General features: G+C 43.0%; 1 protein-coding gene across 1 annotated transcript in view; it reads right to left on the bottom strand.

Moving 5' to 3' along the window:
- Window positions 1–413: 413 nt before the first annotated feature.
- Window positions 414–18,138, bottom strand: part of FBXL7 (F-box and leucine rich repeat protein 7) — a gene marked incomplete at its 3' end in the record, with an annotated part of 188,573 nt that continues 170,848 nt past the window's right edge. The window contains exons 3-4 of the mRNA XM_082014599.1: window positions 6,714–7,325; window positions 414–1,150 (exon numbers count right to left, since the gene is read on the bottom strand). Coding sequence (XP_081870725.1) covers window positions 414–1,150; window positions 6,714–7,325 — 1,349 coding nt within the window. The remainder of the gene's footprint in view (window positions 1,151–6,713; window positions 7,326–18,138) is intronic.

The following is an 18,138-nucleotide window of genomic DNA, read 5'->3' as shown; positions in this document are numbered from 1 at the left end:
ACACAGACACATATTGCATAGTCAGCTTCATGAGCACAGCTGGAATTCAGATGTATTTGACACAGCTTAGTAGCATTTCCAAAGGAGGGATTATGTGCTGTTTCCTTTGGAGGTAGCTACTGTAGCCTGGGACAAGATCATGGCTGTTACGGAAATGGCACCCCACTGGGGATGCTGAGCACTCATTGCTTTTGCATTAAGGCAGCCTCTCCACGGAGACCCACTGCACCTTAAAAAGTGGTCATACAGAAAGCAAACAAAATAGTCCTCTAGAAACCCCCCCTCACCCACAACATACAAGAAAAGCTGACTCCCATGAGCTATAGAAAAGACAGCATTACTGAATATGGGAGCGTGTGTTTATACATCAGTGTTTTTAATACTGCATTGTAACGACAGGTGGGGGTGTCCTTTCAGAAGAAGGCAGGGTTGGTGTGCTCTATAATACAGCGCTTGCAATGTCGTTTAACAAATCGCAGAGCATCCACAGAGACATCACAGTCCTGCACATTCAACATCTGCAGGTCAAAACAGTTGGCAGCTACAATCTGCAGGCCCTGCCCAGTGATGCTCTCACATGATTTCAGGCTCAGGCGCTTCAGGTTGAAGCAGTTGAGGGCTAGAAACTCCAGGCCGGTGTCTGAGACCAGAGGGCACTTGCCAATATCTAGTGATTTGAGTTTTGTGCAATTCTTGGCGAGGTACTCCACGCCATGGTCCGTGATGCCCTCGCAGCCCCGCGCGTTGAGGTAGCGCAGCTTGCTGCAGTATTTGGCTATGTAACGGATGCCCACGTCTGTGATCCGGCCGCAGTGAGCGATGCTAAGGTATCGGAGGCGCGACTCCAGCTTGGCAATCTCCCGCATGCCGAAGTCACTGACAAAGCGACAGTCGCTCACGCTCAGTTCCTTAATGGATGTGCAGTAAATCATCAGGTAGCGGAGACCCTCGTCAGTGATGCGGACACAGCGGCGCAGGTACAGGTGGGTCAGTTGAGTGCAGTGAGCGGCAATGGTGTGCAGTCCTTCGTCCTCCAGGACAAAGCAGTCTGTCATGTCCAAGTAGCGAATGGAGATTTGTTTCCCATGTAAGGGAGACAGCTTGATGGAGGCTTCGCGAGTCAAACTGATGCATGTTACTTTGGAGCAGCCTAAGTGGAAAAACACAGCGAACGTAAGCAAGCAATAAAACCGAATCTCACAGCAAGACCAGAAAGGTGGGCCTGAAATTGCATGCTGGATATGAGGAAGATATCTTCATGCTGCAAGAGCAGAATCATCCTGACTGACTAGTCTGGATTTGTTGTGATGTGCCCCTACATCAGAGGAAATAATAAACTCCACTGGAGTCAGTGAGATTGCTTTGGGATTTTGAGCACCAGCAAAGCGACAGACCAATCTTGTCCATATCCCAAATGTAAAACGACGGTCATAGGTTTATCTAGGGACAGGCTATGATCTGTTACTGCAATAGAAACCCAGTGACAATTTGAGAAAATGGTACTACATGACAACCAACACAGCTTTTTGATCAGAGGCAGTCTCCTTGCTGACTGGCTGAGTTTGTAAACTAACATCAGAGGCTTTCACCATCCAACCCCATTATAAAAAAGACAAACCCCACCCACCCTCGAAAAAGCATTTGGAGAACAGATGTGAATCCAGCCCCAAGCCTGCAATGTGGGAAGGATGCAAAACTATGGCAAGACTATGTGCTTGCAGAAGGGTGGAGATTCGGGTAACCTAAGGAAAATGAGGAGAGTCAGCAGCAGCCAATAGACTGGTAAGGGCATGGGAGGACATGGACAGTCGCAGAAAAAGACTGTTTCAAGTGAGAAACTCTGGCCATGGATGGAGGTAACTACACTAGAGGAGAAACACCAGACCTTGCCAGGAAAGATAAAGAGCTAGATTAAAAGGAAAAACACGCTCATAGACTTCTGCCATTTTTAACCTCCACTCTGTGCATGGTGGTGAATGAAAGCTTTTTTTTTGGAACGTGCCGTTTCTGCTGCACTGCAAACTGGCAGTCTCGGGCTCCTGAAGGGAAATTCTTATCTGTGCCAAGTTCAGCTGGGCACATTGCATTAACATAGCTAGAAACAGCTGCAAGGAAGAAGGGAGTGTCTACCTGTTAGCAGTCAAGGCCCAACAGTTTTAGCCGTGAATGTCTACTCAGACAAATTCTGCAGCTTATGCCTAAAGAGGTGCCCTCAGGTAGGGATAAAAAGAGTGTTTTCGTATCGCTGAAACACTGGCCAACAGGGATAACGTAACCCGTGAAACACCAGAAAAGTTAGGATGACAACCTTAGAACTCCATGTATCAGAAATGTTGCACAAATCCTGCAGTCTGGAAGTAAAGAGCATGACAGTTCATGGAGACCACCTCAAAAACTTGAATGACCCAAACCCCTACCATTTCATAAACAGGTTCCCATTCAGAGCCTAAGTGGAGGGTGTGAATATGCTTCAGTTCTTAAAAACAAAAAGGAAAAATATCCTTTGAGATAATCCAGTGGGCTCACACAAATGCTGTAAGAAGCATGGGATATGGACTTGAAACAGTTTGCTACCTGCCATGCGATTTCTACATTAATCATTTGAATTTGCAGCTGGATTTTTAATTTAGGCTTCAAATTTATTTGAACAGATGCAAATTTTACCTTAGGCGTCACACAAATGAAATGGGCAAATTGTCCACAGGTCATACAGAAGCTCTGGGACCTTGAAGCAAAGCACTTTGTTCAATGAACAACATCCTCTTAAAACTGAATGCTGCTATTTCCTCTTCAGACTGTGTTGCAGACCCGTGTATGTTACGGTGCAATCCTTGGAAATATGTTTCCTTTCAAATAATGCAAAGTGATTTTGCTAAAGGGAAGCAGTACAATATTAATTATGTTCTTTGGAGTAGGTGATACAAAACACACCACAGGAGTCCCCATCCTTGAGCTGGGTTTCCACAGAAGAAGCTGACACCTAGGCAGAGTTCTGCTGGACCTGACGCAGCTGTCACTATTGTGTTTGCCTGAGGAAGTTGCTGGATTAAGGAGTCAGTCTGGATATTTTACATGCTGACCAGAATTCAATTTTAAAATCTGACTAAGTGAGAATGAAGGGTCCACGAGGCTGAGGAGAACGTTCTATCTGCTGAGGATCCAAGAAAAAGGAATACTTTAATGACCACAATTGGAAAGTGAATGGGTCAGAAGTCTCACAGCAGGGTTGCAGTCACATACATCGGTGTGTAATCACTGTTTTGACAAGCTCAAAACAAGCTCAGCATTGCCTTGTCTAGTTACTTTGGCTACACTGTAAAAGTGGCTACACTGAAGGATATTCAAAATGGTTTCACCAGAAAAAGAGTCCATGTTGATATAGAACTGCTCGATTTTTAGGCAAAATGACAGGTTCCTGGGTCTGCAACAATTTTGCTGTCCTAAATAATAAAAAATGTAAAAACAAAGCTCTTGTAACAGGATTTTCCATAAAGTTAGTATAACTGATTTTTAAAAGGGAGGAGAAACTTCCAAACAGATTGAAAAAATGTTGGCTAGCATGTTAGATAATAACTTGCAGTCAAGCTCAACCAACTTCTAGAGATATCTCAGACCTGCCCACAAAGTGGATGCTGAGAGTAACAGAACTTACATTGTGGAAAACTCTTAAAGTTAATATGAACATCTGGTTTTGACATTAAAGACTTTGGTACGTTATTGCTGCCAAGTAACCATCCAAGGGGGAGAGGGATTCAACTAGATGTACAACTGTGAACTGGGTTTTAATTAACTAGCTACAAGTACAGCGCTATCCCCCAGCACATGTACCCAACTTCTCTTGCTCAGTATGAAACCAAACCAGTGAACCTCTTCAGTCCTGAGAATTGCTTGAGAGTGTAGGTGCAAGCCTTGTCCTCCTAACTACAGACAGAAGGAGGAGAAAATGGAATCCTGCCTCCAAAACATCCTCCAAAATTACCCACATCAGAATGAAAAATGTGGTGTCAAAACAAGACTCAATTCAGATGGAGGCAAAAGCCATGTCTGAACCCAGACACCCTGACTTCTGAGCATGTTCAAAACCAGGATACTTCAAAAAGAAAAATGTGAGATTAAAATTACTTTCCTGTCCTGTTGTCAAGACAAAATTCAAAGACTGGTATTTTACTCACTCTCTACATACTTTGGACCAAACTTACAGGCTGGATGATGAAGGGTTTGAGAGCAGCCCTGCCGATGATAAGGACTTGGGGGCACTGGTAGATGAAAAGCTGGACATGAGCTGGCAGTGTGCTCTCACAGCCCAGAAGGCCAACCATATCCTGGGCTGCATCCAAAGCAGCGTGGCCAGCAGGTCGAGGGAGGGGATTCTGACCCTCTACTCTGCTCTGGTGAGACCCCACCTGGAGTCCTGCGTCCAGCTCTGAGCCCTCAGCACAGGAAAGACATTTACGTGTTGGAGCGGGTCCAGAGAAGGGCCACCAAAATGCTCAGAGGGCTGGAACACCTCTCCTGTATGGACAGACTGAGAGAGTCGGGGTTGTTCAGCCTGGAGAAGAGCAGGCTATGGGGAGACCTTATTGCAGCCTTCCAGTACTTAAAGGGGGCTTATAAGAAAGATGGGGACAGACTTTTTAGCAGGGCCTGTAGCGATAGGACAAGGAGTGAAGGTTTTAAACTAAATGAGGGCAGATTTAGACTAGAGAGAAGGAAGAATTTTTTTCACAATGAAGGTGATGAAACACTGGCACAGGTTGCCCAGAGAGGTGGTAGATGCTCCATCCCTGGAAACATTCGTGGTCAGGTTGGACAGGGCTCCGAGCACCCTGATCTAGTTGAAGATGTCCCTGCTCACTGCAGGAGGGCTGGACTAGATGAACTTTGAAGGTTTTTTCCAACCCAAACTATTCTATGATTCTATGGTTCTACGATGAGCTCTTAGGGGCAGATACCACCTTCTAAGTCTGAACGTAACAGGCTTGGGAAAACCACAAATCACGACAGACTCCAAAGAACCTGTTTCAAGACCTGGTATGATCCTTTCATTTTCTCTGCTTTTGAAAAAGTCACCTTCAGTCTACAGCATATATATCAGTAGGAGCTGTGGACCAAAGCATTTTCAGTCACCTACAAGCCCGCAGGTGCACTCAGGGTGTCAGCTAACAGACTGGTGTGCCAAGACAGTTCACCCTCAGCTCAGTAATTCTACTTGCCCTGTCTCTCCAAGCCCAGGATACTTGGGCCACTCAACTCTCCATACCACCCTAGAGGATGTAGTAAGAGAAACACAAATATGCCAGGGTTACAGACAGCCTTCAAAGTGATATGTAGCTCTAGGTCTAGATCACACAGGCACATACATTTTCTCCTGGTGCGGAAGATGCTTCAACCTGGATGTGTGGTTAGCAATCCAGAACTAATGTCAGCACATACTGACAATAAGTAATTCTCATGCAAGGTCACTGCGAATAGACTCCATGGGACAGGACTCCCATGGAGTCCCGCAGACACTCCTTTTCACCTGGCAGTTTCAGAGAGAAATCACAAAAAGTGAATAATTCTGATTTGATGCTATTTGTTTTGATGCCTTCCATGACATTCTGCCGTTCTAGGAACATTAAGTGAAAGAGTTGGATAAATCAGTTAAAAAAAAATAAAAGGCAGAAAAAAGACAGAAAATCAGTGTATACACTGATAGGCAGCCTTGGAAAAATCAGTTTATCTGGGTACGTGTGACTCAATAGCATCGCTTCCTATCCCCAGTTCGTCCTGCTTGGTGTCATTAGTACCTCTGCAATGGCAAATCTGGTCTGGCTGATTAATAACAGCATTAGACCGATAACAAGTGAGATCACAAAATAAGTATTGAACATCAAATTTACCTCAGTGCTCTGCTTGACTACATCCTTTCCATTAAGTGCCAATCTATTTGCAGAGAGGAAATTCTGTGTGGCTGACCTTGGCAAAAAACATCTTGTTTCCCCAGAGCGGGTCTGAGGAAATTGTCTAAAACATCTCTGCTGATCTAAACAGCTGCAGTGATACATTGTAACTGGGTGAAAGGAAAAGCACAATGCCACTAAGCAAACATATACACTATTTAAAAAAAAAAAGTCCAAGCCAGCTAAGTCTCATTAAAATAGCAATGGAAATAAGGGGACCTTGAAGTTTAGCTAGGGATGAAAATTGATATTTATACCCAGACAAAAGCCTTGCACTGATTCTGAGCTCCTCCTCAAGTCACTTATCAGATTACAGACATATACATTATATATATAATCTACATATAAGTTTTTTATATATATGTGTGTGTGTATATATATATATATGAAAAAGTTGCTGAATTAAGTAGGCTTCACCATATGATGTAGCACTGGCTGTAACATGGGCCCTTGTAAGGGCGCTTTGTGCAAAACTCTATACAAAGTACTCGTGCTATTTGAATGGGCCACCTCTGCTAGCTTGTCTCCACTGGAGGAAGCCCGGCTACTCAAGAGGTGCTGCTGGCATTTGGGGCATTGAGATTCCAGCGGCACCTGTCTCACCAGTACTGTGTCAGGAGACTGGCATTCCCACTTTGAAAGACAACACAGAAAGGGAAAGCATGCAGTTGTGGGGCCAAGGTCAAGGAGTCAAGGGTTTTGTCATCAAGGGTTTGATGAGCATGAGGGTTTTAGAACCAGACGCATCTGTATTGAAATATTTCCTGTTACCTGACACATCCAGGTGTTCCAGGTTTGGGCACAGTGACACGACATCAAAGACTGCCTCATTGGAGATATTGTAACAGCCAGACACCTCCAGCCTCCTCAGTTCTGGACAGCACTGGGCAATGGTGTAGAGTCCTCTGTCTGTGAGCCGCCTGCAGCCACTAACAATTACCGTCTCCAACATGAGACATACGTTGGGTGTATCCTGACAAAGCCTCCGGGTCAGCACTTTAAGAGCCCTGTCTACGTTGATTGTCTCGCCAGTCAGGCGAATAGTCCTCCAAAGTCGGGGGTCCCAGGCAAGGTTATACCAGCGGCGGCACACACGGGCACAGCGGCACAGCTGGTTGGTGGGCAGGAAGGAGAAAATCTGGATCATGGAGTGGTCAGGCAGCCGGTCTATGTTGGCTTGTTCCTTCTGGTGCTTGGACGCCAGCCGGATGAGAGGGTGAGTGAGACGGGTTGGAGGCGGCGAGTGGACCATGGCAACAGTTTCCCCAGTGACTGAGGATGAAGACGTTGACGACCCTCTGCCATTCTGGAAACCAGGGGAATTCGGTGGAAATATTAATGCTGGACTGGGTGTGCTGAGTGTCCGCATGCTCAGGTCGGAGTCTGGAAGACAAAACACATGATTTCAGTAAGCGGTGGGCGGAGGCAGAGCTCTCTGTGCAGCACAGCACCCTGCTAGCCCATCTGTTAATGGAACGTGATGGGCTTTGGGGTTTGTTGGGGATTAAGCAGTCATTTTTACCACTGAGAGTGAGGACATACATATTTCAAAATCTGTTTTAAAGTATACTCTGAAAACACTGTTCACCTTAGTGTTGGTTACATGACAGAGATGCAGCCCTAGCTGCGTTGTCAAAGCCGTGCTAGCAAAGGAGAGGCTGCAGGTCTGAGCCCTGTAATGAAGAGGAGACAGTAGTAAAAGGCCAGGGTTTTTAATTCTTTATACTCTCAACTAAACACTGCAAGAAATGAGTACGTTTGAGTCGCAGACTTTTTTGACAGAATAAGTGGCCATAACCTTGGCACTACCTAGGCAGCAGTGGGCGGTTAGGGGAGGAATACTGTGGTTCTTCACCTCTCAGCTCCTTCAGCCATTCAGTGGGAGGTCAAAGAAGAGCTCACAAATACTACTTTCTTTGCCAAACCTGGGCAAAGGGGAAAAACACAACTCCATACACTTATCTTCTTCCATTAAAGATGGTCATTTTTCATTCATGCAAACTGGGACTCCACAGTTCAACCAAGAGCCCAGTAACTAGTTCTTGAAAGGGGGTTAACTGTGCCTCTTCATCTGCACACAGAAAGCACTCCCTTCCAATGGACAAACGTGAACTTCAGTTGGATTTGAAAAAAGAAGCCCGGAAAAGTAAGTGGCGAAGAAACAGCATGCCTGGAAGCTTGTTACAGAGCTGTTGCACAACATTTACACTCTCTTTCAGCTAGGGCTGTCACGCTGGAAGCAGTCAACCCAAAAAAACCCCACACAAAATAATTTGCTACTTCTTTACCTTCTTTATTTCACTTTACTGTCAAAAGCAGGCACAAAAATAAGGGGCCTGAGCTACAAAGAAATGTTGCCTTTGCTGTAAGATTATTTCAACTGTTTTCCCTCTGTGCTGACAATGCTGCCTACAAGTCATTTCCACTCCTGCTCCCAGCTCTCCAAGCAAAGCAAGTAGAAGACTGGAAGACAACTAAGATATAATTTTGATAGTTAAGCAAATGAAATGGGCAATACATTTAGAGACCCTGAGATATTTCAGCAGTAAGCTACACAAGATGCAGCCAGTGTATGAGATGAATGCTGCTGCAGAGCACACGCCTTCCATCTCTGACCTCTCAGTACTGATCTCAACAGAAATGCCTTACGAAGGAAAGCACCATCCAGAGATGAATACAGGAACCACACTTCAGTGCCCAGTAGAATAACAAATATCACAAATGGAGTAAGAACAGTGGTTTTAGAGTGACAGGCTTTTCTCCACGTCACCTCTTCTGCTATCACTTCAGTGTTCAGGCATTTCAGGGAAGCGTGTAAAGCTACTTCCTTAAGCAACACTGACTCTACAGGTCTGTGACTGTGACAGCATAGATATGGGCTAAGTAGAGTAGAGCCAGAAATGCATTCAACAAACCTGCCCAAATCTGGGTTTAGGCAGAGTTTTAAAATTAAGTGCGTTTTAGATTAATTTGATCAGTATTACACGTGAATTTCCCCATCAAGCCCAGCACAGGCACGCTCTGATCTCACTAGCCACAACAGTAGCAACTACAGGCCTGCATTTTCACAGGGTGTCTGCAAGGGAGAGAGGCACAGATACGTAGCTGAAGAACCCAAGATACAAAGTCCAGCAGCTGGCCCAAGATCACCCAGTTCAGTTGCAGAGAAATCAAAATCATCATCTCACGCTGTGAAGGAAAAACCTACACTACCCAGTTCCTTCCCCTTCTGAATCCTGTTTTACTTAGACAGAAACTCAGTATTTCAGCAAGTGACAAGAAAAGCATTTTCTTCAAGGCATCTGAGTCTATGCTATGACTACATGGACCTAACCCAGGTTTTTCTGTATTTTTGAGCAAGAACCGTATCTTAATGCAGAGTGGGTTTTGCAGACACTCTGCTCCCCTTTGAGATCTCCACATACCCCCCTGGCAGCTATTGCAAATAATTGCATCGAGGAGTGTTATTTGGAAAGCATCTGGTATACTCTGGTGTTTTAAAAATGAGATTTACAGCTGGAGAGAAAAAACCCGAAACACCAGCAGCAGCCAGGCTCCTGCAGACAAGCACTGACTCCACAGACCACTTAGGCAACAGCCCCCTAGATTAATTTTTGCAGGGACTTACCATATGTTTGACCTCCCTCACATTACCACCAAAACCAACGACAGTGCCTGAAATTAAACATGTGCAGAAGATGTGGCAGACTTGGAGCCTTTACTTCTTGCTCTTTTCTTGAGATTTTAAGACAAGGATGCTTCTAGTATAAAAGAATACACATTAATTTCAAGTACTGGATGTATCTACTGCATATTTCTGGTATTGTGAATTCCTCTCCTTTCCTTTTACTTTTTCATTTGCTTTGGGCTTTTTGTTTGTTTGTATACAAACCAGCACAGAAAGGGAAAACAAAATGATATAAATAAAACCCAGAGAACAAACACTTGTTTCTACAACACAAAAAAGATGGAACTAAAATCAAAAAGTTTAATTTTTTAACATCTGCTATAAACAATTTTTAGTACTGTGGGAATGATTACCTCCTGTAAGACAGTCTCCCAGCATATTCTGAAAACATACAGTTTTAGTCAGTTATTGTTGAAAACACCTAAAAATCTCTGCGGGGTTACATTCTTCCCTACTCTCCATTCCTACTTAAGTATAAAAAAGCATTTAATACTCCATGATTCTCCCCCCCTCCCCTGGCGATCAAAGCACTAAGCTAATATGGTTCATCTCCTCTCCTTTTGGATCAAATGTGGCATTCCTTCGTCACTCCAGTGCGCTCTGTGAATAATCAATACCTTAGACATTCTGGGTGCATAATGAATTACCAAAATGTGGTTTTTAACTTAGACCTAGAGTTAAAAAAGGTTTGACCTTCTGTTTTATGGGTGTGCTCCGTGCTTGCTTCATGCTCTCTTTAATTCTCTCATTAGTATAGCAGTTCCAGATGTGCATCCCGTATTTCCTTTACCTTCAATCCTGAAGGTCCATCATGTGAAACTTGCTCCCTCCACCTTTGGGGCATGGACTTCCAGACAGACACATACACATACATACACACGCGCCCTGTCTCTCCACGCCAAAGTATTTTGGAAAAAGACTGTAGTGTTGTCATTATGTTTAAATAAGAGAGTCAAGAGAGCATTACTGGTCTGCTGAGCCTGTAATGCAATATGCTCTCAGGCAGGAATTTTGCTGGTAGCTCAGCTGAACTCTGTACAGAGGTATTCCCGCTTACTGTTCGTTGTACACCCCTAAGGGGAAAAGAAAAAAAACAGCAGGTGAGTCCAGGAGCTTTTTGCCAGTAAAAACTTGGAAAGCTTTTTGCTAGCATTTAAAGCTTCAGCAGAACACTTGGTCTACTGTACCTATTCCAGGCTTTTCAAGTATTGTTGGGAGGGGCTTCCTACAGCACTATCTGAACCTCTAACGGTTTCCTTCAAATTTTGTTCTTCACCGTTTACTGAGTGCTAGCTAACAGGCTGAGTCCGTCTGAGCCAGGGCAACTTAATGAGAGTGTGACATTAGTAAACACAACCCCACAAGTGCAAACAAAGGTACTGACTGCAGTTCTCAATACATATCTTTACACACACATGCCCTATACAAGCATTTCTTTTCCTGAAAAACACCCAATTGTTTACAAGCTTGAAATGCAACTTTACATTTTGGTGATTTTAGAAAGTAAAAACCAAATCACAAAGCAGCCCTGTGATTCCCTCCCTACAACCTCTTTTGCCCCTTTCCCTCCCTGATTACCAACCTTCTGTGCAAGATGCTTTTTATTAAAGCTTTGCTCGGGCTCTGAAAATTGTTTGTTGATGTAAGAGAAAATTTCTTAACAATCTTTAAAGAAATCTCAAAAGATGCGTGCCAGAAACAGAACTATAAAAGCTGACACAGAGGGAGAAAATGCACTGGAGGGACTTTTCTTATTCCATTAGGAATCTGGTTTATTTCAAAGTTGTTCCCCCCCCTCAGTTTGTTTCCCAATTAATACATACATCTGGGGAAAAAAAGCCTTTAAATATATATGATTTAAACCAAAATCTAGTCGCTGTTCTTTCTGGCATTGACAACAACATGCAGTCTCCTATTTCAGAACCAGAGAGAAAATATTGTATTTTTGTTAGTCCAGCGATGCACACTAACACGGGATGCTTGATGTTTGTAGCCCAGCATGGACTTTTTAAGATCGAACAACCTTCCGTGCTTGAAGTCTGACTCCATTCAATGGCACCTTCCCCTACGGCATTGCGGGTGTGCCTTTTTTAAAGGGAATCCTATGCTGAGCTCCTCAAGATAACAAAATTAAAATGGCAAATTCTTGTATGTATCGGTCAAACTTCAGATTCTTATCTGACAAGTAAAAAGGATCCTTCGTGTTGATCTGCTGTCACCACTGAGGTTTTTAGCAAAACTACGGCAAGAATTAATCCGAACTATGTTCAGGCTCTGAAAAGTCAGTAGAGCTGAGGAAAAAAAAAAGCAAGCGGCATTTTTTTTTTCCAAAATGTTAGATGCAAAATAATGTGTGCAAAAAGCATTTACGCATAGCACAGAAACGTCACTTACTTAGCATCTCTTCAATAACAGTGTTGCATATATATTTTACCATGTGCAATATGGGTATAGACTTCACATTTTTACCACAATACCATCAACTTTGTGCATGCCATGGAAGCACTGCTCCTACAGACTGGAGAAAGTGGGACCTTAATAGTTGTAGCAGCTACGGCCTATGGTGCACAGGGGAACAGCAGTAGCTGACAGGCTTCAGCAGGGAGAACATTGCAGGCTAATTCAAGGACAGATTTGTGAATTTAACAGCCAGATATCAAATATGGCCATGTGCTCTTAAAGGAGATTAGAAAAAGGAGTCAGAAGGGACAGCAGGCTACAACAGGGCAATTGGCACAGTGTCCCAGAAAAAGCAATACCTACAAAAAAGCATCTTTCACATGGCAAGCATCCTCAGGCGTTTCTCTCAGGCTAAGTTACCCTACCGACCTCAGTTCCTCTCAGCTCCGGGAGGCTGGGAGGAATCGGAGAGCCCACCATAGCGAAGAGGCAGCTGGAACAAAACTCACTGCACAAACTTGCACGTAGCTGCAGTGGTCAAGTATGCCAGAGGGAAAGGGTTGCTCGACAGAGATACCTATGTGATTTTGCACCCTTTTATAATCAAGAATGTACAGAATGAGAAACAGAGTTGGATGAGCACTCTCGTCTCTCTCCAAGTGCACCAAGTACACTTAACCCCTGTCCGATGTGCGTGTCTGCCCTGCTCTTCGTTTCCAGGGATAGCTATTACTCAGCTCACTGAGGTGCCTGTTCTAGTGTTGTCGCCATATCAAGTTTCTAAGTCTTTCCTCTTACCCAGCTCATACAAGAAGCTGTTTCTTGCCCCTCTCCTAGTGATTGCTAAGAACAAGAGGTCTCCACTCTTCCTGTAAGTATTTTTCACATGCATTTGCTCAAACTTCAGCCCTTTCTTCCTAGTCACTTCACTAATATTCACAGTTTCTCCTAGTTTCTCCTTTAAATTTTCTCCAACCTGTGTGTATTTCTCTTAAAGCCCAATGCTGCAAACTGAGCACCGCACACCACCACACCTTACCAGCAGTGGCTGGAGTCCTTCCCACCTATATTTCATGGAAACCACATTGTCAACCTTCCAGATTTCAACAGTCTCAGAAGGATGATGCATTCAGTATGTGATTTGACATATTGCCTGTATTCCCATGTGCCATACAGCTGCCTGGCCATTTATTTTCTTCATCCATGTTTATATAATCTATTAATCTTCCCCACACCTGTCTCCTTAGAGAGTAGTATGCTTTCTCTCTCCTTAATTCTCTATTTTTTCAAAAGCATATCGAGTACTGAGCAACCTTCTCAAATTGTGCTCATTTCCAGTTTTCCAAGTATATTGCAGATCCAGTGTCATAAATTTTAACCTGCTTCTCTGTATATTGATAGTTTTGTGTCTCAATCCAATTCAATTCAATTCAAACAGATGGCTTCTGAAGAGGGATGGAAAGTCTAGCAACCTATTAACGAATACTGTAAGGTACAGCAGGGCAGATCCCTAAAGGGTCCTTCTTGAAACATCATCCCAGTTGACAAATACTCAGTGACAACTATGCAATATACTATGCCCCTTCAGTGGCCTCCTTATGATGATTTCATGTAGTCTGTATTTCACCAGCTTGTTTCCAACACAGACATACAAAAGTATAAATAAACCTGAGATAGATTACAGCTACTGTTTCCCTCTCACCAGGCAATTTATTCTTATCAACACAGAAAATTAGATTGAAAAGTAAGGTTAAAGGAATAAAAAAAAAAATTTGGCAAAGACTAAAACTTATTTCTTATGCTGTGAGATCTTGTAGGTCATGCAACTCTCTTTTTGAGAGCAAAGACCTGTGACAAAGCTCAATTTTTCAGTGTAAGAATGAGCAGCCTTGGAACTCATGAAGTAATTGCATCCACATGCTCCTGGAAGGAACAGTTCCACAGAACTTAAAATAACCTTTTATAGTTTTTAAAAACCTCCCATAGAATGTAATAAGAAACTGTACCTATTGTACAAGACTAGAGGCATTGTTACAAGACCATATGGAAGAGGGATATGTTAACTTAAATTTGAAGCCATTTCACAGTAGTTTCTGTGACATTTTACACCTTGGATTATACTGGTGTAACTTCCCTGTGATGTCAAGCTCCAGTTTTCTTTAGTCCATAAACTCCTCCATGTACATTTGGAGACTTGATCTTGCATTCCTGGCATATTCACACTAGAAGTTTCAAGTCAAACAGCACTGCAAGTGAAGTAATCATTACAGTTTTATTAAGCAAATAATTCTTCCTTACAATGTATTTGTCAAAAGCTGGAACTGATTTCCCCCCCACTGACTTTGTCCCCTGCCACTTGGCGAGAATTCATTTTATCCCCATATTTTTGAACAGAGATAAAAATACGAAGACTAAGGGGAAAAAAAAGAAAAAAAGTAATCCACCTATTAATTTATGAAGTCATAGCATCATAATTTTTCCTTCGGCACCACTGATGATACTAGCATGTCAGTTCTGAGAACAGGGTTTGTCAGTGCATGATTGCTGGGAAGTTATATAGAGGTAGATGGGATGGTGCATTTTTTCTACGTTCAGTAAATCTAACCCCAAAATTAATTCCACAGACGCTTAAGTACAAGCTCTTCTTAAACTCTCTCAGGTCAGATCCTCTCCCAACTCCTTGCAGTATGTCAGGGAGCCTCTCCACCTGAGCTAGTTTATATCTACATTAGCAAGGAGTGCAGCCCAGAAAGAGGAGCTTTGTGGAGCAAAACTGTTACTGCTGAGAATCCAACATCCACAGGCCTGGGAAGTGGGTGTTAGTTTTTTGGGCAATGTCTAATTTCATCCCTAAACCTGAATGCTCAGTAGGGGTTGCGTTCGGTGCTTTAGGTGTCCTGCCAGAACATATTTTTTGCTTTGGTTTCCATGAGAGTAACTGAATTCAGACACCTTGTGGCGGTAGCTAAAATGTAGTAAGCCGGGAATAAGGGGAGAATTGTTTCAAAAGTGAGCTTTGGACCTGAATAAAAATGCTAATGTAGATGAACCCACTGGTCAGTGCAGAACCCCCTGCCCACCTCCTCCAGATCCGGAGTTACCACCTCCCAACCTAACCCATACCACCTAGAGGAGATGCATCCGGTGCTCTGCTGGGTTCTCAGGACTGGATTATCAATGGACAGGACAAGTTGCATTTCATCATCCCCCATTTTCAGGATTACCACACTTATAGGGATCCAGTCCTTTGCTGTTCAATGCATTGCTTTGAAATGTGCAAAACAATTGGTTAAAATGAAAATAAGCATTTACAAGATGCTTATATATATGCATCTTCTATATACTTCTACATAAAGGTTTAAGATAAGTAAGACAACAGAAAGATAGCAAGTTTGCTTAATTTCAAAATCACACTAAAAAGCCTGCCATCCTCTCTCTCTCTCCACCCGACAAGCTGTTAGAAACTCCTAATTAACGCAGGAACTCCATCCTGGTGAATACAAAAAACCTTCTCAATTCATCCAGAAAACGACTTGGTGCAGTGAAACAGGCTTACAACTATATTCTGCCTTTTCTTTGAGTTACTCTGAGATACTCCAAGGTCAAAATTTTGTCAGGTAAAACACTTTTCTACCTGACTAGGCAACATTTAAATTTCTGTGTTCCCCTTTTTAATGTATTGATCTTAATTTTTCATTTAAAACCCACTTCAGATAAATATAGGTAAGATGAGTGCACATTGCTCAATACTGATTCTCAAGTTACACATATGTGGCCAGAACCAGTTGCTTAGAGTGACACTGAGCGGGAGCAAACAGATCCTACTCTGTCTCTGAATGATATGCTTACGTGAAGTTTGCATTGATGCAAATGTATCTTTGCAATTTATATAGAAAACTGGAACAAATGCCTAACGGCTCCCAACTTCAAAATGCAGAAATCCAGACAGCTGCTCCAGTCAGGTGTAGCATTCCACTATTCCACCTCTCAAAAATGGAAGAATTTGGAATAAAAGATGTATCAGTTTATGTTATTGTAGAACTTCAAGGTAACTTGCTGGACATAAATTTATGGGAGGGAAACATTTTCAAAATCCCCAGTTGTTCACGTGGATCAAAACCAAGAGGACCTGCAAAACCATGAAATGTAGTTCTGGTAGATGTACATTGCTCTAAACAGAAAATAATATACAAAGCAGAGGAATTCTTGCCCCTGGAGGAACCTGACAATATAATCACTTTGTTGTGCAATCAAGATGACTTGCATCCAGTTGGTAGTAAACTCTCCAGCAGACGAGTAATTCTCCCAAGAATGACTGTTTCCAACATATTCACCAAAAGTGAATTATTCATGTAAAAGAACACAGTTCTTCATAATCAAATATTGGCATTTTAAAGGCTCACAACTATGAGAAATGACTGACTTTCAGGTTAACAAGGGATCCAGGATTTGACCTCTGAAATTGGAGAAATAGTAAGTAATAGGCTACACAGAAGAAGGAACAGTAGCAAGAGATATAAAGATACAAAGTTGTGCTCCTCTCTTAATACTCAAGTTTAAATGCTGAAGGTTCATTAAATCAATGTAATTTAGAATAGTACAAATATCCTTCCTAAAATAAATTCAGGCTTTGTAAGCATAGGCTTTGCTGATAATCTGGGAAGAGACAACCCCCCAAATTATGGGGCAGAGTTGTACACAGCACAGGAAGAGGTCTCTAGATTAAAAAACCCCAACAAATCACGCAAAACCAAATGAGAAGGTAAAGACAATCCCAATTCAGCTTGGTTCAGCCCAGGTCTTTCTGGATTCGCCTGTGAGATACCTGCAAGTGTCTACCTGGTGTTCCATCTGAGTAGTTGTACGTCAAAGCAGATGATGTATCCCTCTACCAGCTAAGTTATCAGTAAGGGAGTGATAATAAAACAACAAAAAATGCTGCCAATAGAAAAGAGAACACAACCCTCTTCTGTAAGAACCGCTCAATTAATTACCATGTCATTGCTTACTCCAGGGTGAGCGAGGTGAGCTCTTTTCAATCCTGTAGGAGAATTACACCAAGGTGGTAAGAGTTTCCCAGGCTTTACAAATCAGCAGAAGTGTTTACTCCCAGAGTAATGCTTTTGCAGACTAGGAGGGATTCCATCCAGAACCCTGCCTGGGTCCGTAGGATGGCCACGAATTACAGAAAATCATCAGAATTGTGCAAAGCGTAACTGAAGGCTGACCTGCAACACCTGCTCCTGATCAGCTCACATCCATTTACACTTCGGTTTCCAAAGTTTATTTGCTTTTCCAGGAATGAGATTGCTTCAAAAGCACCTGCTAGCATTCTGGCAAGCATTCTCTCGTTTTGCGGGCAAATACCTCATTTCTAGGGTTGCATCCCTCCCCACTTTTGACATGTGGCCAAACTAAGAAAGCAAAGCTGGTCTCCGGGGCCTTTTGAAGGAATGGTAGAAAACTTCACTTAATCCACAGTTTTACATTTCTTACAAATCCACAATGCTACCACTACGCTGACAGACAAAGGAAGAAATTCAGCAAAGAGCTGGCCAAAGCCAGTTCTCCAGCCTTTGGGACCTGGGTGAGGGGAGCACTGGAGGGGATGAAAGAAAGAAACGTAGGTCTCCAAAGCAGAAACCCAGGACACCGGCGCAATCTAACTTATCCAACATCTCTCTAACAAAGATACATAAACCAAAGATTTTTCATAATAAACACTTCACATTATAAGAGCCCTAGAGTGACAGTCAGCAGTCCCCTCTTCTGTTACAAACACAGGCAATATCCATACAACAATGCACTGAGCAAGCACATAGTTCTCATTCAGAACCACAAGGATTAAAATTTTGTTTATGGGAAATTTGGGAGTTAAGCTGGGAAAAAGACATGGCCACTGGCAGCTTTCTCCTGCTAGAAAATGTAACTGGCTCAAGCCCAAGTGCACCAAGTTACGTGGATTCCTGACCACCCGTGTGAAGCGGTCCCAGACTGTGTCAAAACAGATGGTACTTACAACTGTAAAAGCAGCGCATCAGCCATCCTCTAAAACCCAGCCCTGCCGTCTGAGGTCCCACTTGCTGTGTCTGTGACTTGTGATGTATA

The sequence above is a fragment of the Phaethon aethereus genome (genome assembly GCF_964289735.1).
Source record: "Phaethon aethereus genome assembly, chromosome: 2".
Classification (NCBI taxonomy): domain Eukaryota; kingdom Metazoa; phylum Chordata; class Aves; order Phaethontiformes; family Phaethontidae; genus Phaethon; species Phaethon aethereus.
The sequence above is the reverse complement of the archived record's forward strand: the minus strand, read 5'-3'. Positions and strand labels throughout refer to the sequence as shown.